Consider the following 22,500-nt stretch of genomic DNA (forward strand, 5'->3'; position numbering starts at 1 on the left):
TTGAATTCCACTCGGATTTGATATCATCATGAGGTTCGCCATCAATTAACCATTCAATGTCAAAGTAAAGACTTTGTGAGTAATAATATTGACTCTTGATTTTGCATTTAAATTGGAATGTTCCTACATCTACACCTGGCATAGGACCTTCCAGAATAGGATCAAGTTCCGGTAAAATCAATCCAAATGTCTCATCTGAAACAAACGTATACACAAACAAATGAATACATAGGGGAAAAAAGACAGATGGTGATCGTCAACAATGACAGCTACAAGAAAAAATAGTATTTTGCTTTTGCGAATTTAGTATATCCTCTGCTTCATAAATGGCTTCTCAAAAAACACTTATTCGCTACTGTTGACTTTCAATTTATGTTTGTCCGTAATACTTTTCACAAAATATCGTTGTACCTTCAAATTGCATTCTTCTGCACCCTCATATCAGAATTTCATAAAGGACCAAGCAACTATCTAGAATGTTTCGGTTCACTGAAATAATATCATAGTGATATATGTATGCAGTGTACTGTCTGTCTGTCTGTCTGTCTGTCTGTCTGTCTTTCTAGCTATCTTTCTGTGCCTGATGTGTCTGTCTTGCGTGTGTATTTATTGTATGTATGTATGTATGTATGTATGTATGTATGTATGTATGTATGTATGTGTGTGTATGTATGTATGTATGTATGTATGTATGTATGTATGTATGTATGTATGTGTGTGTATGTATGTATGTATGTATGTATGTATGTATGTATGTATGTATGTATGCATGCATGCATGCATGCATGCATGTATGTCTGTGTGTGTGTGTGTGTGTGTGTGTATGTATGTATGTATGTATGTATGTATGTATGTATGTATGTATGTATGTATGTATGTATGTATGTATGTATGTATGTATGTATGTATGTAAGAGTAATATTGATAAAATGAATAATAGTGCATGCATTCACTATTATTCATTAGTCTCACCATGGCAGTATGACATGTTACAAGTAGGAACGCCTTTAAGATAGTAGACATTAAACTCTTGACAATTCTTAACCAATATATCCCACTTTTCACCACAACACTGCGTGTCACTTGTTGTTGCACAGATCGTTCGTATACTTACTTCTCCGTCTTCAGTTGGTGGTGGTTCTGAAAGAAAAGTACGTTTTTTCTTTATTTTTTAATGATGGCAAGATATCAATATTGACAACGTGGTACACTGAATCTGAATGGCTGCAGAGAATTTAACTTGTATAGTTACATTATTACTTCACATCGAATTATGATTGTGCACCAAACCACAGGATCCTAATTGATAAATCTAACCATTGTGAAACGAATGATTGTGCTTTATACTTCATATAATTCATTTTAGAAACTAACACAGATAACAAAATGTTTGTATTTACGCCGACAATTGACATGGCAGCTCATTATTGCCAGGATACTGTGTTATGTGCTTGAGGGTAGGAAATGATCATATTGATTATGATGCATCACAGCTGTGATAATAATGGTATGTCACGTTAGAAAGGTAGACAGACTGTACCATGTACTAAGACTGTAGCACGACCTAAGACCAAATGAAAAAAATATGTGTTTCCAATAACCCGACCGACCCTTGCAACATTTGAAACAAAGGGTTAACAAAATCTTTGTGTTCTTGGTCTTCATGCATGTCTGTTTTCTTTCTCCAGTGATGTCTGTAAATATTTCATCAAACTATCACAGAAGGGGTATTTAAAAAAATGCAATAAAATAAAATCCCGACGCCTACCCTGTTTTTTCTAAGGCTGTGTTTTCGGAAACACACAATATTAATTTGTTCACCTTATGCAAAGTAAATTGCAATGCCAATTATTAAGGCAAGAGCGGATACTATAAGATTTTCCAAGTGTTACTGTCAACCAGCATATTGATTCAGCAATGAAATTCAATTTTGATGGCGTTTTGACAAGTCTCAAAAATATAGTTCCGAATTGATTCGGTCAATAAAGAAAATTGTTCCCGTTTGATCTGTCAGTCCCGAAATATAGGGTGATACGGATATGGCACTTGGTATATGGTAAGGGTACATACCTGTCATCCACAAAGGATTGTCAGTATTACAGTATGTCTGTTGAACACACACACTTGGTATATCAAGACTTTTGTCACCATCAAAACGATACCATTGATCAATCAGCTTATCATCACAATAGACGTCTTTATTTTCATCCATTTTACGTAACATACTGCGCCAAGGGTCATTAATGATTTTATGTGATTGGCATGGATCTGTAGAGAACCAAATACGAATATGATATATATTTATTAGAAATCAGAGATTTCAAATGGTGACGTCATGTTTATCCAACAAACCTAGCACTCTGACACTACTCTATCGCTAATAAACGATACATTGCACACTGCACATAGTACCAATGTCACCTTACCTGTGCAATTTGTCCCTTCTTCAAAGCAAGGTTTGCCAGAGTTTTCTGAGGAGAATAAAAAAGTAATGTACATTACACATCTAACTTAAAGTGAAAGGAAAGGGACAAGAGAACTTTAATGACAGACAGACAGACAGACAGACAGACAGACAGACAGACATACATACATACATACATACATACATACATACATACATACATACAGGCAGGCAGGCGGGTACGTGGGTAGGCAGACAGTCGGGCGGGCAGACAGACAGACAGACAGACAGGCAGGCAGGCAGGCAGACAGACAGACAGACAGACAGACAGACAGACAGACAGACACATACAGACAGACAGGCAGGTAGGTAGGTAGGCAGACAGTCGGGTAGACAGACAGACAGACAGACAGACAGACAGACAGACAGACAGACAGACAGACAGACAGACAGACAGACAGACAGACATATGAATCTATAATTTTTAACTTGAAATTTATTTTCCAATGGTATTGTTACCAAATGGCGTAAAATAGTATTACATGATAATGTAGGTCGGAATGTTCAAACTGTAAGGAATGTCAAGTTGGTTTCACGTTGCAGTTTTTGAAAAAGTAACACTCATATGAATATCGTGAAAGAAATAATAACATTGATTACTGAAGATTATACATCAAGCATGTAAGAAAGTCAGTGCTTTCACGTGTTTTGATCAGCATTTATTTTCCCCCAACTTTTATGTTTTCTTCTGGTGGCTAAATACAGAGGTAAAATGGCGTACTCAAATTAAGATAAATGTCAGCCATTCACATTCTCCACCTCTTGTTATAGCGCATTTTCAGGGACGTAATTATGCACAACTTATTTTAATGGACCAACACAGTCAACTTATTTTGCTCTTTGATAACTTAGTTGAGTCGACCACTTCATTTTGGACAACTTCTTTTGCTCTTCGATAACTTGTTTGAGTCAACTACTTCGTACATATTGTACATCTTTTCCTCCTCGTCAATAACTCATTTGCATGCATCATTTCTCAATTGTGTATTGGCCTACACACTCGTCATGTATACATCTCAATCAAGTACTCCATCGCACGTTCTGTTGGTAGACCTATTCAAACACCCCTAAGCCACTGGAGATGATTATTGTGCCGAATATTTATTAATTATAAACAATAAGTTACCTATCAGTAGAATAGGGGTGCCATTGTATCCTTTCTTTCTTAGGTATCCTTATTATCAATATTTATATTAATAACAGATATCGATTTGTGGAATATTTGGGTAAGTTGACAGCCGGAGTGTACCGATGGTTCACACACCACAACCAATGATCATTTATTATTTGGAGAGCAAATCTTCATAGGAGACTGGTTAGTTATCATTTTTACTTTCCGGGTTAAACACCATGAGAACCCATCAGTTCCTCTTCAAAAACCTACACAAAATCTTGATGATGCTCTTTGACATAATGGCAGATTATGTATGACGCGTAGTGACGTATGTTCAAGAGAACACATGTTCACTGAAGACAACTCCTGAGAAATGATATATATAAGTTATTGAAGAGGAGAAAAGGATGTTGTGGTTGACTCCAATAAGTTACCAAAAATAAGTTGTACAAAATATATGGTCGAATCAAATAGGTTATCGAAGAGAAGAAAATGTTGTCCAAAATCTAGTGGTCGAATCAAATAAGTTGTACAAAATGTAGTGGTCGACTCAAATAAGTTATGCATTATCATGTCACTGAAAATTAACATACACGGGTTGTTTCTAATTCTGGGTTGCAGTTTTGGCAGACATTCATTACTGTAACATTGATATCTGTCACAGCTTGCAGGTAAACCCTGTCTATCTAAGTATCAGTAAAATCGTATTCTTACCAGTACAGTAGGTCATATTGCAGACAGGAACCTGTATGAGATTGTAGACATTAAAATCAACGCAGTACTTCACTTCAATCTCCCAAGACATACCACAACATTCATAATCACTGGTAGTGGCACATACAGACCGCTGGACGATGGCGTGTGGAGTATCCGGTAGTTGACCTGAAGAAACAACAGTCAAATCAGAGAGCGCAAGGTGATACTGTAATGCCGAATTTGGTCAACTAATTCATCATTTTGGCTGAATGAGCGTAGCTCTAATATTTGTCCAATTAATTGCTCAGAGAGAGGTTCTAGACTAGAAAGGGTGCGGTACTCCCCAAAATGCTCATACCTGGTTTGCTTCAGAGGTTCTAAAACGCAAACCTAGTTAATATTAATTTCAACCAAACCACTGACAAGGAAAAGACAGAGAATCAGGTTCGATAATCTCGGGTCCATACGTCGGGATGATCTAACCGTTGATAGCGCTATAATGTTTTAAAATACTTCTATAAAACATATAGAGTAGATATTTCTTGGTTGCCATGTAAGGGTGTCGTGTCACTGGCTGTTGCCTTCGTTCTGAATAGAAATCTTCCTGATTTAGGCATATCCGACCAAGAATTCTCTTTACAGTTACTTGGTGACAAGCAAACGCATGAATCGTTGGTAGATGTAGCATATTCAAACCTAGGCAAATTGCGACAGTATTGACCATGCAAGAAATTCCCTTGTGAATTGGCCTCTTGTTTAAGAAAATCTTAGATGGATAAATGTATCAATATGAAATGCGTGCCAAAAGTGATCACTTGTGAAATCCCGTTCGCTTTCCTAGAATGGTAATACCATTAATACCATTTAACCCATTTAGGAGGACTTTGCAAATTTAGCAGATTATTACAAGACTAAGGACAGATCAGTAGTCTTACAGTTGTAAAATACAAATAAAGCACACAATTATTCATGCCATTTTATCACATCAAACCTTAGGTTTAAGCATTGCTTTAACATAATTTTTTTTCAACACACTAACAAAGAAAAGCAGATTCCGACAGAGACTTGCGTTAAGAAACAAGCATGCAATATTATCAAAGTTCTTCGGTATCTATTAATTTTTAAAGCAATCGATCCGTCCTATATAATTACAGTTTTACTCAATTACATATCCAAAATGATTAAAAACCTGGGTGACATACAACGATGGCATTTCAAGTCGTAAAAGGTATGACAAATTGACAGCTGTGCAGCAAAATTTGGCCTGCCCGACAAGAAACGTGACTCAAACTATGCCCCTACTCACGTAGTCATCTAAACAAACCTAAAGATAACATGTACTATTGTGTATAATACAGTATTATCACAACTTGATTTTTTTATTGCACGTATACATCACATGGATACGAACCTCTCATCCACACCGGCATATCAGTACTGCAGTATGACCTTGGAACACATCGCTGTGGTATATCGCTAACCAAACGGTACCATCCGTTGGTTAAAGGTTTGTCACAGTTCGCCTCTTCAGGGGATGCATACTTAATGTGTCTACTACGCCATGGTTCATCCAAGTAACTGTACATGTTACAGGGATCTGGGGTATGAAAGCACAAGGCGATAAGTCATTTACTAATTACTTTTGGAATTGCAAATGGCTTGTCATCATAACACCGAGATCGCTTTGTGACCTATTTTTTATTCTATTTTTGACTATTCCTCGAGTTTTAGCATCATTATTTGTATGTTGCACATAAGGTCAATAGTAACCACATAACACAAGTATATCATGCCACATACCCCAATGGAAAATATCATAAAGATAACATGTACTAAATTCTCTGAAGACGGATTTGGTCAATACTATGTCAGCGTTATATGTGTAAATTGAAATTACAAATCCTCTCATCCCAGTTCTCAACAGAAACATCCTAAAGATACAAACAATTTCTTTTGTAAACCTGCCTATGTTAAACCTAAATCATACAATTTAAAAAGAAAATTTTCATTATCTCACCTAGGCAATTGGTACCATTTTGATAATATCCTGGACAGCAAACATATTCATGGTAATATTCCGTTCTATACCCTCTTCTATACTCTCTCCTATATGCCGTACTGTAATGAAATATCATTATACGTATATACCAGATTTGAACTGAATGCACCCCGTAAGGGCAAACCGTAGGTTTTTGCTCCTACACACATTGTTGGAATGCATTCTTATTAAGATATAGCCTAATTACCGAAAATGATTAATTATGCACATTAATCATTAAAAATAAATACTATGCCAACAGGCTTTATAGGATATGAGCGTTTGTTATGTCTGTGCCAAATTATATTGAATTTGAAACCTGGCATTCGTAATATAATGCATTTGAAGTTTGCATTCTTAAGATATAGCCAAATTACTAAAAATCATTATGCAAATGACTAATTAATCTTCATTGGATATTTACCAAAATCTAATCGGTTCTTGTGATTAGCATATGGAAGATGTGTAGCAAGTTTCATTAGAATCGGTACTGTAGTTACCGCGTTGTCGAAATATCGTGTCTACTGGCGCGCGCGCGCACACACACACACACACATACACACACACACAAGTATAACACAAATATAACATAACCTATTACGGGAGGTAAAAATAGGGATATTGTAACAGCCACAAAAATGCAAAATCATGACAATGGTTGGATACAAATAATAAATATTTCTAATATACTGTATATTGTAAATCATCTTGTGCATACACATTGAATAGATTTTTACTCCCTCACTCACTTACTCATGATCACTCAACCCCCTCACTCGTTCACTCACTCAATTAATCTTGATCAATTAGTCACTTACTCACGCGCTCGCTCGCTCGCCCACTCACACGCTTATTCACTAGTACTCCCTTCCTCAATCAATTAATGAATCGCTCTATTGCTCGCATCGGTCACTCACTCACTCACTCACTCACTCACTCACTCACTCACTCACTCACTTACTTACTCACTCACTAACTAACTCACTCACTCACTCACTCAATCGCTCGCTCACACTCACTCACTCACTCACTCACTCACGCACGCACGCACGCACTCACTCACTCACCCTCTCACTCACTCACTCACTCACTCACTCACTCACTCACTCACTCACTCACTCACTCACTCAGTCAGTCACTCACTCACTCACTCAATTGATTAATTAATTAATTAACCAGTCACTCAATCGCTCGCTCCATCGCTCGCACTCACCTACTCATTCACTCACTCACTCATTCACTCACTCACTCATTCACTCACTCACTCACTCACTCATTCACTCACTCACTCATTCACTCACTCACTCACTCACTCACTCACTCACTCACTCACTCACTCACTTACTTACTCACTCACTAACTAACTCACTCACTCACTCACTCAATCGCTCGCTCACACTCACTCATTCACTCACTCACTCACGCACGCACGCACGCACGCACGCACTCACTCACTCACCCTCTCACTCACTCACTCACTCACTCACTCACTCACTCACTCACTCGCTCGCTCACAACAACAACAACAACAACAACAACAACAGCAACAACAACATCAACAACACCAACAACAACAACAACAACAACAACAACAACTCACTCACTCACTCACTCACTCACTCACACACGCCCACTCGCTCGCTTGCACTCATTCACTCGATCGATCGATCGATCGATCGAGATGACGATTGGTTGGCATGGTCGACCATCTAATTTGCTGAGATATGGTTTATCTAAAGAAAGGGAAAAGCACAAAGCCTGGTGTTCTGTGGTTAAATGGGATGGCAAGTTTTGTAATTGATGAATTTCGTGCCAGCAAATACAGTGGGCTCTAACAAATAAACTACAGTTGTTTCAAGCACTATATAGTTGATTCTACTTGGAACCCCTTGCCTTGCATCAATGAGAGTAATCTTCCTGTTGATGTTATTTAAAATCTCAACTTCTGTATTGCATAATTGACAAATCTTATTTATAATAAGGCGTAAAAAATGCGTGGTTCCGATTACATTCAATTTTAAAATAGATTGGGTAGGTAGATTTTTTTATATTTTATTATACTTTTTCATTTGTGAGTGTCAACGTTCAGGTTTTCCATTGTTTTCCAAATGGTCTCTGTGTTGTTTATTTCTTTCTATCAGATGTAATCAATACAGATTGGAAGAATAGTTTTAAATTGTCTTTTTAAGTTGATGTCAGTTTCCGCATCGACTATTTCTTGCGAGACTTCATGATTTGTCATTTTTCACGAATAAGTAAAAAAAAAGAAGTTTAGGTTCGGTGTGAAAAACTAGGCGGGGTCGGGTAATTGTAACCGGAACCAAACAACTTTTTTTTTATTTGGCCTAATATGAATTCCAGTGTACCATTCTGCCGTGAAATCTATGTATTAACCAAACACACGCAAGAAACGTTGGGGCGGTAAGGTTGTTGAGTTCCAAGAATCGACGTTGAACTTACCGGTACTTCGTACATCTTCCCCAACTCCAGAATTTACAAGAAGTGGTTGTCTTGTGAGCGTAAGATACACTGACACTGTATGAATATGACACACTCCGACTCTTTTCTACTGGGCAAACATTCTCTCTGAGGAATGATTGAAAACATGAATACATAGCATATATTTTACAGAAATCGGTTCGAGAATTTGTGATGATGTGATGCATCTTACTCCGGGATCTTACTACCAAACCAGAAAATCTATATCGTTTCAATTAGGCAGCACGGTGTTTTTTTACATCTCACACAATATGCAATATTTCTTGTTACAATTTACACAAACGAAATATGGGCACTGATAGCACGCTCATGAAATGTTACATTTTATCTCCACTGTGTACACAAACAGAATTTCGTATTTGAATCTTTCTTGTTTCATCTGACAGTGATGTAGAACTTTGTCCACAGTGAGATAAAATGTATCATTTATGTGTCACGCGCAATCAATGTCTACCTTTTGTTTTTAATATAATTTACCAAAAAACGTTTTGTGAGAGGTAAAAAGCTCCCTGTGCTTGCTGCTAAACTCCTCTGGCTATTCTGCTCTCTGTGAAGGCATCGGAAGGTTGCTAGTGTGGATGACAGCTCGATTCTCGGGTATTTGCTCTCGATCGCAACTTTCAGAAGAAAGCCCGAGGTCTAGCAGCTAGACTACATGTTCCCTAGCTGAAACTATATAGTTACTCTGGTTTGGTAGTAAAAAAAACATCATGATACCTAACCCAAACTTTAAAGTCACTCTGGTATCTTACATTTGTAATATATTCGAAGATTGGAGGAAATTGTTCAAAAAGTTTCATGCTTGTAAGAAAGATATTCATGTAATAGCTAAATTTATGATTCGTTAAGAAAATATCAAAGATGTATGCATATCCAGTAATTACTTTCAAAATATACAAATTAAATCACTCTACATACCCATCAGGTGGTAAAGAATCCATTATTTGCAAAGACCAAATTCTAGTAACAAATATACATGAGAAAAGAAACAGTTTTAACGCCAATCTACGGGAAGAACTACACTGACTCGAAGTCATGGCTAAGCCAGATAGAGACAGAACTAACCGGTGACAGAATAAAGTTGGTTTATACGTAGAATAGACCAATTGTGGCCTATATATTGACGTCATTGTTACTAAGACATCCCCAGAGACAACAAATAGACAATACTAAATCGTTGGTCTGTGTGAGACTTGGAACCGATTCAATTTGATGCACATGATAGATATATTTATGTTATCTAGTTGATTAATGTAAATGCGGAAATTACGAAATATAACTGAGCAAACACAGCGGTAGGAAACCTGTTTACAATCCATAGGCACCAAGATATTATGCTTGAAAAATTGAATAGAGTCGTGCCATGTTATACCTATAAATATTATGGTTACGCATATACAAGGCTCACATTTTTATGCATGGAAATTAAACGTACATGCATGCATACATACATACAAAACCTACACACACCTACACACCTACACACACACACACACACACACACACACACACACACTCGTATATGTATGTATGTATGTATGTGTGTATGTGTGTATGTATGTATGTATGTACGTACGTACGTATGTACGATACGATATCATTTATTAAAAAGAGAAGAGAAAAATGACACCACAAACGTAAATACATATTAGTAATAAATGTTCAATGCAGGGAACTGGAAAAGGAACACGTGTTTTATTGAACATCGCAATTTAAATTTACCGTACACTTGTCGTTAGCTGCAATAATTGTAGCGTCTTGTTGCGGTTTTGAGGTTTTTTCGTCTGTTTTGGTGACTTTTTAAGTTTTAGTGTTTAACCCGCACCTAACGCTGCAATTCCTAGTGCAGGAATTCCAATCAGCTGATGCGATGCGGATCGGTATCGCACGAATATCAATCCCTATTTTCGCCATAATTTCGACCTACCTACGGAAAATCTGACATTTCATAACCGCAACACTTCTTACTATCGATTGCGTTGACCCGTACAAACAAATAGTCAGATCGGATAACAGGAGTCAGAAAAGAGCTATGCTAAAGGTGTCTGACCCCTGGAAACAGTAAATAATGGTACAAGTTTAGGGTGTAAATAAATATACAAAATGTAGCTCTACCCTCGATCCAACCCCTCAACCCTCATATGTATTAATGAAAGCACGGTAAGACATATATGAAAAATAGATGTTTCACCACGGGGCCTTGACATACATGCATATCCATGTCGGCCACCTTCGTGACTTGTTGACGTCGGTGGCTTTATCAACATCACGTGACCTTTCTTCGAAAAATAAAGATAATTCTGCTTCGATTATGTTCATATATAAATAAAACCAATCATTTTAAAATGTATTTAAATATCATAATTATGTGTACATCAAGCATACGTTCTATTATGTCATTGTATATACTATGTACACTATTATACTAGTATGGCGTGTTTTTATTTTCTTTTATCAAATCTGAGTTCTCTATAGTGGTCTGAGGTTCTTTGTTTAGACGCTCAGGCAGGTCTTGATCATCTAAAGACGAAAAATATGCCATCAATGCAACATCCTCTTATAGAAAGTAACAGACTGATACATTTGACCGATACAAAATCACAAAATGTAAATGTGGATGAAATCGTGATTTTTAAGTCAGTATTCATCTTACAGTATATGATCTACGCCTAAACTGTCATTTTACTTACCCCTCTACGCCTATACTGTCATTTTACTTACCCCTCTACGCCTAAACTGTCATTTTACTTACCCCTCTACGCCTATACTGTCATTTTACTTACCCCTCTACGCCTAAACTGTCATTTTACTTACCCCTCTACGCCTATACTGTCATTTTACTTACCCCTCTACGCCTAAACTGTCATTTTACTTACCCCTCTACGCCTAAACTGTCATTTTACTTACCCCTCTACGCCTATACTGTCATTTTACTTACCCCTCTACGCCTAAACTGTCATTTTACTTACCCCTCTACGCCTATACTGTCATTTTACTTACCCCTCTACGCCTATACTGTCATTTTACTTACCCCTCAACTAATAAGGTAGTTTCTCTAACAACTGCTACCTCGATGTTAGCGAAATCAAAAAAAGTCTTTTCCATCGGCAACACCACAATCCTTTTTCTTTACTGTGTAAATTTGGTAAAAACTATTGTTGTCTTTGTTTATTTGAGAAAACATCACAGCGTTTATTAGATGGAAATAGTGAAATGTTCAACATAACTACTCTATACCCATAATGCATTGCCAATATTTTAATCTATCAATTCTGACGTAACAACAACGTAAAATAAATACGAGTCAAAACCCTGAATAATTGTTAACTTTTTTTCATATACAATATTTAATACATGTACATTCATTCAAATCGATAATTATTAATTGAATAATTGAGAACAGAAGACAAAGTTTGTCACTGAGGGCGCTATATAGTATAATTCGAGGTTTGTCGACAGTCATTCTTTCTATTCAGCCAGAGGTTTGGGGCTGTCTTGCTATTAATGTCATTCAAAAATACATAACCGCTGCAATGATATAATTATAGTATAATATAATGTGATATATAATATTACAAAACAAAGTGCATATGTCTTGCATAGTATGTTGTCTTTGTGCCAGGTTTGGTTGAAATCGGTTGGTGCATGCTAGAGATATGAGTGTGAAAGCACGTACAGATGGAACCCAATGTATCAGCCACTAGGGGGTGCATGCTGGGGCTAATAAACCATTTAAATGTATTGCAACTAGATGCAGGAACCAGTGTTTTGATACCCGCATTTGACGTTTTACAAGGGGGAATATTAGTTCACATCATCTAGACAAACTGTAGCAAGAAACTGTATTAATTCAGTCTTGTTATCTTAAAGTGGAGGTTTATGTGTGGTTGCATCAAACAGTGCCGGTGAACACTAACCTGCTAAGGGCTGTATGTACATATGGCACCATACCAATCATACTTCACCGACCAGAAACATCATTGGAGACAGAGAAGAACATTAAAGCTATTTTCATTTTTATTTGGTGCATGACAAAGAGACACACTATATGGAAGCTGTAAACAAAAGGTTCTTGGCATATCCAGAAAAAGAAAGTATGTTACCATGCAAATTACCCTGATTTTTATGCAAATTTACAATTCTCCTCACCTATAGTTTCTAAGCAATCTACAAGATTTTTTTGAAAGACGACTCAACAACAGAATTACAAAAATACCACTTTGACTTAGTAGGTCCTTTAAAAGACACCAATAATCTTGATACATACCAAAATGGTTGGATTTCTTGGAAAAAAAATCATTCCTGTATAATATTGTACATAATCATTACATATATTCAATACAAATAGGTATCTATCATTCCTGCCCACCATTTTGACATTTTTTTGACTCATTCTTAAATTATAACATGCCACAATTCATGAATCCATCTCATACAAGCAGAACAGAGGGTACACAGTCATATATTTGTCACTCTGTTCTACCTTTTTGTTATACAAAATTACACTACTTAAATACAAGCATTACCCTACCTTGCATATGTTGCCATTCACTTTTACATTGGGCAGATGCTTACACATGCAGACATGGCAACCATTATCATGTCATGAATTAAAATGAACTGCTGATCTATGGCTAAAATTAATGATAGTGGATTACCCTCTTTTAATCTCATTAATTACCATGCCAATTTGCATATCTCAAGAAACCCTTTTTTCTGCAAGCTCACGCAATCACGTTTTTGATTTACAAGCAATGACCACACACACTGTCATCCTTTGTAAGATTAATATGTAGTAAATTCTACTACTGTCAACCTGTTTAATACAATTCATTATATATAATTAAATGTTCAATAATATCAGATAGTAAGGAATTTGTACCATGATTACCAAATTTGTCACCCACCCCATATGAGAATTCACCGTTTGCAGCCAATGTTGAATTGTAATAACAACCAAAGAATCTGATCTGCAACAATGATCAAATGTGGTACCCACTCCACAAGAAAATTTACTATCTCTTGTACACCAAACATGTACTGACACAAGTTGTAACTTTGGCAACTAGAGAATTCACCCTCTGTACCCAATGATAATTTTTACTGGGAACCAACAAATCTCCCGTCACCATAGCTTTACTGGCTTCAAAAGAAATGCATGTTGAAAATTGGAAATCAAATATCACAGCAATTCGACTACCAGATAGACAAATATATCATTTTTGACCAAAAATACCCCCAAAATCTGCTCAAAATAGAAAATTAATCATTTGAAATTGGCATGAACAAATCTGAATGGACTCCATCCATGGTACACCAAATATCAAAGCAATCAGACAGCTTGCTTCAGAGAAGCTGTCGAAAGTGCCCCCCAAAAATCTTCCCAAAATAGCAAATTACTCATATCAACTTGGCATGAACAAATCTGAATAGCCTTCCCCAAGGAATATACACACCAAATATCAAAGCATTCTGTCTCTCACTTTTGGAGAAGAAGATGAAAATAGGAAAAACTGACAGACAGCAGACGATCGCTGATAGCGAATAAACCTTAAGCTGTGCTCAGCTGTTGCTGACAGAGGAGCTAATAAAATATGGCTATCTTACTGTACACTGATTTGATTTGGAAATTAAAACTTCAAGTTTTTCATTTCAAAATTTCATGCTTACTGATTTTAATGTTAACTCCTTCTTTTTAATAACAAACTCAATTTTACGAAGTGATGAGAGATGTCATGATTACCAGAGCTGTAGCAATCAATGACATGACAACAAACAAAATATGCCGGTACACGAATATGTTAGCCATCAATACAAACAACTATCTAACACTACTGAAGAATGAAGATGACATTCTGATTGTTGTAATTGACCCTAAACATACTTCATAAACCAGCTGACCAAATGAAATATTAACAACAACATCTAAAGATGTGCATAGCAACCTATATATAATTATCAAAGTAAAATACATACCAAGATATGCTGAAAACTCGTCACAAAATTCAAACAATTTAGTTAGCACATACTCTAAATTGTTTTATAAGAGCACTAATATTAACACTTGGATAAGTCAGCGTGATCATAGACCCTATGGTGTGATATATACTATATGTAGACATACTATCATAGACCCTATGGTGTGATATATACTATTTGAACACATGTAGACATACTATGATAGAACACAGGGACACATGAGTTCAAGTGTGGCCAACTCAAGGTATTTGCACAAGTGCTTGCAGTGCTTTGTGAGCATAGCGAGTGAAAGTGCAACAGAAAACACTGCAAGCACAACTGCAAATACCCAACCTGGCACTCACACGGCAAGGGGTTCCTGTTACTATTACATATGTAAATATCCGGAAAAAATTTTTCCATAAAAATGACACTATGCGGCAATCACACACTTTTGTGTAGAACAAATGCCCACATCCTCATTTACATATCATTTGCATCTCAGGTGTCCAACAATGTTTTTGGTATTGCATTGCAGTGTAAATACCACTAGTATGAGCGAGCACCAGTGCAAGTAATCTCTGATACATACGTCATAATATCATTAATTTTCTCAGCCCATGTTCCACCTACTGTAATGTTAGGAATCATAATTGCAGGGTTTGACAGAAAGAATGCAACTTTAAATATCCAGGGACTTTATGTGAAATACATGTAATGAACATATCAAATAGGCATCTTGTACAAGGATTTCCCACAAAAACTGAATTGCATACAAAGTTATTCCATATACATGTACGTCGACATAAAGTCAACTCTGAAAGAAAATGTAGAGATTAAATTCCAAAGAACTACATGTTTGCCTCTTTATCACACTTTACCAACTACATCGAAATTTATGGCAAATGAAAATGCACTTTTAGCCTTTACTGAATGAATGCGGACCTTGAACTTCAAAAGTGATATCTAAGTACTACTCTGGCAATCAACGTCTTGGCTTACTAAGATAGATAACTTTGGCAATCAACGTCTTGGCTTACTAAGATAGATACTTTGGCAATCAACGTCTGTGTTTACTAAGATAGACACAAACTAAAACTATTGTTGCAACAAGTTGATATAAACTATTAAGTGGACAAAGTATATTCACAGTAGAGTGGCATTTCTGATGACTTAAAGTGTACTGTTTTGAGACTTCCAATGTTTTCATCATCTTGATTACAGGGTGATTAGATTTGCACAACACAGGCACTGCTATCACCCACTTGTCTAATCAGTATCTACCACATTGAAAAACAATAGTAACTGTTTTAGTTTGTTTCTGTCTTTGAGCTAAGACTGTGATTGCCAGTGTTGTAATTGTTGTGTTGTAGTAAATATACACACCCTATAATCTTTTTAACAGTCTAATTTGTTGAGGCATAACCATCAATGACATGCCAATGTAAATATTACATCTTGTCTTCCTGTACTCAATCTCTACCCCTCAAATATCATTCCATATTTGCATTTCTACATCTAACTATTCAAATCCTATGAAATATTCATTCCATGTGTTATTTATCAATTATATAATATTCAATATTAATTTTCAAATAAATATCGTCTTTACAGTCAGGCATTTAAATACGGTTTCCCTCGTCATTCTCTAGTACAGATCCACACTATCCTAACTACATCTGTTACAAGTCAATTACTATCATAAGTAATTACGGCTAGTTGATATACTAGTTGACTGCACCCATAATGGAAAACTACATGGTTATTAACTCAAATATTTTATAATATATCAAACCATTCTTGTGCTGTTATTCTCCTCCAAAAATAATGATGGTCACAAATAATATACATGAGCAGGATGTTTAACTTTCAAACTTTAGACTTAGTACACTTATCGCAAGCCTGATATCATACATGGGTAATAGTTACAAGGGAAGGAGAGTGCATGCAAACACTGTATACTGTTCACTGTATAACTCCATTATGTTCACATGATCATGTCTATGGAGTTCAGCTCTCCTTATATGCTTACAAATATACTGTGACAAGAAAACTCATGAAGTGAAGCTATAAAACAAACACTAGCTATTGAAATTGGTTTGTCATATAATAGGGAACTTGCAATCCAGACTGAGTATGCTCAGATGCAAAGGACTATGGGATTGTCTGTAGTTATCGTAATACCTAATTTAGAGCTATGGCTAGAATAAACCTTCTACGATGGTCTTGATATCCATGATTAGATTGTTTGTGGTTACAAATAATGTGACAAGATTGTTTACAATACTGGTTGATTCATATTTATCATATTTCCCATAATGCAACATTCAGGATATTCAAAATGGCGGGCTTGCATGTTCCCATTGTGAAATCTCTCCACTCAAGTAGTTTAACTGGAACTATTTTTTTCATAATTCTTACCTTATTTTTGACTTATTCATGTAGTTTAATTTGTGTTATTAAATAGCCAGAGGTGATGAGCTTCAATATGTAAATTTCAAGTGTGAAAGTACTTCTCAATTGTCATTTCACATTTGAAATAAAATATATTAAAAAATCTAGCCTTTTAGCCTCCTGTCTGTTCAACACCATCACCTATATTACAATTATATTTGGAGTGAGGACACTTAAGAATGACTAATGGTGTGCTTAAAGCAGATCAGTTTCTAAATCTCAAGTGGAAAAAAGATAACTCGTACACCACGGGTCTTTCTTTTGACATACCAGTCTTTCAGAAATATATTCCTTGTCGTCTTATCAACACATCTATGCAACGATGTTATTATCTTATACTATACAACTATCATATCTTGACACAAGTATGTGTGACAAGTGTTTTGTCCTAGCCCACTCAGATATGACTTTACAAAAATAAAACCTCAACCAAATCTGTACATGTCTACTTACACATTTATCTAGACTAAGCTACATATCCAGACCATTCAGGTCATGTTGTCTCTATTTGAATCAATCACATCAATCTTGGGTACTCTTATGGTCACTTTCTCATACAGAAAGCTTACATATAAGGTGTTAGACACATGAGTGGACTCTCTATACATTAAAAGTATTTGGGCCATGCAGTAAATCTTGATTTTTGACCATAAATACGGTCGCCATTCAGTCAAATTTGCAAATGTCGCAAAACAAAGTGAAGAGCATATGTCTCATATGATATATCACCTTTGTGCCAGGGTTGATTGAAATCAGATATTGCATGTCTGAGAAATGATGTATTACGTATGACAGACGAACGGACACAGGGAGCCCATTGTAATAGTCCCCCTTCTGAGACCACACATATCAAACTTAAATTTGATGTATTTCACTAGGTTTAACAGATGAAGTTCTAGACTACACATCAACAAATTTGCTTGTATTCTCTCTATACTCCTACAAAGTACATGTATACACTAACTCTTCTTTTCAAAATATGGCTATGGTTATGGCTATGGCTATTTCTTACACCCAAAAGTACAAAATTTACAGTACAAATATGTTGGAAACATATAGTAAATATGACACGAATAATTGTTTCTGCACTTGAATATGAAAGAAAAATGGAACCCATGGCATTATAGCCCAACCATCAAATTTCTGGTGATTTCTTGAAAATGTTTCCCTCCTTGTTATCACCCAGGCAATATACACCATCAATTTCTGTTGCTATGTGCATTTCTAAGTTGTATTCTAACATGTAGAAGTGGTACAGCTTGTACCATTGGTATTACACTACTGGGTAAATGTGGTACACATCACTTGCCTCCTATCTTCTGCTTCCTTACATTTAAGTAAGTAATGTTACCACTATGTGAGCAAATTTGTAATATTCTTATTCTCTATTTACACTTGTAAATGGAATGGGTTTTTTTTCAGATGCTGGGTGAATAGCGACAAATCTTTGTCATAAAAAATCTAGCAATGTCCTGTTTGACATATATTGCAAAAACAAACGGAAGTGCCTATCTCTGGTTGTATGGACTAGCCCAGGAAATACAACAATATTTTGGCAAACAGACAGAAAATAAAACCAGTACTGTAATATACCAACATTGATAAATTACTGATGGTTATATTACATTTACAGTAGGGAGATGTCATTAATAGCTCATCACATGTCTGTTTAGACATGCAATATTTCTAAGTTTTACTGCTTGTAATAGAATAATTAAGTTTGTGGGGGAAACCTGTACGGTGTTCTATATTGTAGATGCCAGTATACATTATGTTCATTGGACTTGCAGTGTTAACACACACACATGCTGATAATAGGATCACTATATTGACATTACCCATATATATATAATCTACCTGCAATAACAAGTCTTATGTGTGTCTGTTTTACAGAATCTCTATCCGAAATTTCCCCCTTCAGAAGACTAAAATTGTGATACACAATCTCAAGAAAATAATGTAACACACCATCTCAAGAAAGTAATGTTACACCATTTCAAGGAAGTGATGTAACACACCATCTTAACACACCATCTCACAGCAGTAATGTCTTACAGCATTTTGAGGAAGTAATGTAACAAGTACATCATCTAAAGGAAGTAATGTAACAAGTACACCATCTAAAGGAAGTAATGTAACAAGTACACCATCTAAAGGAAGTAATATAACAAGTACACCATCTAAAGGAAGTAATGTAACAAGTACACCATCTAAAGGAAGTACATGTAATGTAACACAATATCAAGGAAGTAATGTAACAACATCTTAAGAAAGTAATGTAACACATCATCTTAAGGAAGTATCACATTCTGCTGAGTTGGTTTCCACTGTCTATCTACCGTATTTAAACAACTAGTGATTATTAAATCTTGCAAAAACTAAAATATGAATATTTCTGGAAACAATGACTATACAAAATGTACACAATTCAGCACTAACAAGTCTTTGTTAAAGACATAGACCCCAACATCTCAACTTACTAATTCATATTATGAATTTTATGACAAATATAGATGCCATTCCACCATTATCATGAAGGCTGTAATACTAAAAGAAATGCATATGCTAACTATAGCATCTGACATTTGTGCCAGGTTTGGTTGAAATAAACCAATGCACGTCTGAGATATAGGTGATAATGGAGGGCCAGCTGGCCGATACCAAACGCAGTCCCCGCCAGGCTTCGACCGTTGGAGACTAAAAACTAACTTATCATGCAACAAATAACTTGCAAAAAATACAAATGAAAAAATGAACCCCACATTTATTTCTTGGCCTCCAGGATTTTATACTGAGCTTAGTTTAATTGGGATTAAAAATACTGAAGAACGTATAGTGCAAATTATACACACAAAATGCACACATGGCTAACATAATATGTACTTTAAATGTTGTCTAAATTTTGAAGACTACCAGAAAGTCTGTGATCAATATATTCTTACATCATTCCACACACCATTCTTAGCTCATTGTCTTAATACATGTGTAAAGCTTACATGTATCACTGCTTCTCTCTCAAAATTTGGAAATCTTGATATCATGTTAAAACATTTGGTCGAAACTTGAAGTTTTTATCTGACTGTTACATAGTAATTTCCTATATTTCCTATACTACCCATATAGTATGTATTGTAATAATATTAACAGGTAGCAGATGACTTTGTTTGCCTACATTAAACAATTTTGTGTTTGATATTGATGTTAGCATCAACATATTGGATCTTCTTGACCTTTGCCACAAAAATGAACTTCCTGTTGTCATCGCTTTGGAAGAAAATAGTCGAAGTCTTTTTTTTTTCCAAGCATGAAGAGATGCCTGAAACTGTACTCCATTAAAACAAAGAATTTTTACTGAAAATATTATGGGATAGACAACTGATTGTCTTGTAACAAAACAGAAAACAAACAACACTATATAAGTCGAAGTACTGATGACAATGTGGAAAAAAAATGGCACATAAATTTGCAACTCTATTACCTTTAGAGATTTCAATTTCCACTGATGTACACAAGATCCAAAGAGATTCTTCTGCTTGGTTTCATGATATATATATATATATATATATATATATATATATAAAGGTTAGTTTATCACAAGCAGTACACAAGTTCGGAAAAGGTCAAAGGTGAAAGAGTAATCTTTGCACAACAACTGGTAATATCCTGCAATCAAATGTCAATTGTGTTCTAAGAATTACAGCATAGCAGTCACCATGGCAACAATTTATGAAAACAATTAGAAGTCATTTTACATAACAATTCCATTCACGGGTATGTAAATGAAATTCTGACTTATTAAATAAAGCCACCTAAAATCAGTCATCATTTAGCCACTAAAGGTTCAAATATTATCGCTCCCATTTCTTACAATGTTAAGTGAACATTTTTTCTATTGACTGAGTGTTCAAAAATTACTGTAGTGTACACATCTTACTTATATCAGTTACAACTTGGTTAAAGTATTGTAGAACAAAATTCCTAACTTGATCTGTACAATTTCATGCCCTCAAACAGCCAAAAATGTGATTTTTTTTGTTTTCATGTAAGTAAGGTGATCAAATTTTTTCTTAGCATTTTCTTACTTTATGAATTTTAACTATGATTGTCATATCAAAGTAATCTGACTAAGTTTTCAAGAAGTTTTATTTCGGCTCTTCCTTGAAGAGAAGATAGATATCGCACTTTGCTAGATGCCATTTTGGCAGTCCTTGAAATTCAGCTGATAGGGTAGCTAAATATGGAATGATAGTATAGTTTTTCAACTCCCAATGCTTTACTTGGATGAGTTGCTGGAACTCTTCTTTAGTTTTCTGCCTGTAATGCGAATAGTGTGCCTTTGTCTGCAAAGTAGAAAACAAAATAATATGGTGAAAAAAATTGATAGTGGACTCCTTTCATGTACAGATTGAAGAGTACATATTATTCTGGTCGTTGAGCCTTCGGTTTGCTAAGATAGACACAAACTAAAACTATTGTCACAACATGTTGATACAACAGTGATAAGATATTGAATGGACATGCATTTAATTATAGTCTCAGAAGGGAGGCATATTTGAAAACTAGTTTATTTAGAGTTGCATGAACTTGCAATGTTGTTTTGGGACTTCCATTGTACTAGTAATTCCACAACAGAGGAACGACTGTCACCCAATTGTGTAATCTACCACATTGAAGAACAGTACATGTAGATTTAGTTTGCATCTACAGTCAACCAAAAGCTAGATTACCAGTGTCGTAAATCTATTTTGTAAACATATTCCTTTTTTTAAATTAAGTAAATCTCTAAGATAGAAGAATAGCTTCAAGCTAGATTCCACCAAGTACCATTATCTCCACTAACACAATATGCCCTGTGGTACAATTCCTTGATAATGGACAATGAATATCTCATATGGCTGCCACACAGTAAAACGTGATGAGCACCAAAAGTATGGCATGTATACATATACATTTGTTTCTTCTGTATAACCTTTAGACATGATTTAAATGAAAGGAATGGATTAATTTTGATAATCTACTCTGAACCACACTTCACTCCAAATAGCACCCCCTAGAGGCCAAGCTATAAAATCTTTTGTTTCTATATTGACAATTTACTCACTTTCTTTGCTCTGTTAGCATCATGATTCTTTCCTCTGCAGCTCTCAGCTCCTCATTCATAGCTTGGTAATTTGTATCAATGGCGGTGGGTTCACCAGACTTGTAGGCCATCACACGACTTGACAATTCCTGTGTACGATCTCGTAATTCTTGAATTGAAGCATAAATATCACCATC

The 22,500-nt window shown here is 35.6% G+C and overlaps 2 protein-coding genes across 2 annotated transcripts in view; both read right to left on the reverse strand.

Annotated features, from left to right (window-relative positions):
- The window catches only part of LOC144438115 (von Willebrand factor D and EGF domain-containing protein-like), a 17,544-nt gene extending 11,684 nt beyond the window's left edge, over positions 1 to 5,860 (reverse strand). Inside the window, exons 1-6 of the mRNA XM_078127144.1 lie at positions 5,686 to 5,860; positions 4,293 to 4,460; positions 2,427 to 2,471; positions 2,071 to 2,268; positions 973 to 1,140; positions 1 to 195 (exon numbers count right to left, since the gene is read on the reverse strand). The exon at positions 1 to 195 is cut by the window's left edge and continues 65 nt beyond it. Coding sequence (XP_077983270.1) covers positions 1 to 195; positions 973 to 1,140; positions 2,071 to 2,268; positions 2,427 to 2,471; positions 4,293 to 4,460; positions 5,686 to 5,860 — 949 coding nt within the window. The remainder of the gene's footprint in view (positions 196 to 972; positions 1,141 to 2,070; positions 2,269 to 2,426; positions 2,472 to 4,292; positions 4,461 to 5,685) is intronic.
- Positions 5,861 to 20,824: 14,964 nt separating this feature from the next.
- LOC144437255 (1-phosphatidylinositol 4,5-bisphosphate phosphodiesterase gamma-1-like) overlaps positions 20,825 to 22,500 on the reverse strand; it is an 85,163-nt gene continuing 83,487 nt past the window's right edge. Inside the window, exons 32-33 of the mRNA XM_078126156.1 lie at positions 22,325 to 22,500; positions 20,825 to 21,563 (exon numbers count right to left, since the gene is read on the reverse strand). The exon at positions 22,325 to 22,500 is cut by the window's right edge and continues 9 nt beyond it. Of these exons, the coding sequence (XP_077982282.1) occupies positions 21,497 to 21,563; positions 22,325 to 22,500 (243 nt within the window). The 3' untranslated portion in view covers positions 20,825 to 21,496. The remainder of the gene's footprint in view (positions 21,564 to 22,324) is intronic.

This window comes from Glandiceps talaboti, chromosome 7, assembly GCF_964340395.1.
Source record: "Glandiceps talaboti chromosome 7, keGlaTala1.1, whole genome shotgun sequence".
NCBI classification, from domain to species: Eukaryota; Metazoa; Hemichordata; class Enteropneusta; family Spengelidae; genus Glandiceps; species Glandiceps talaboti.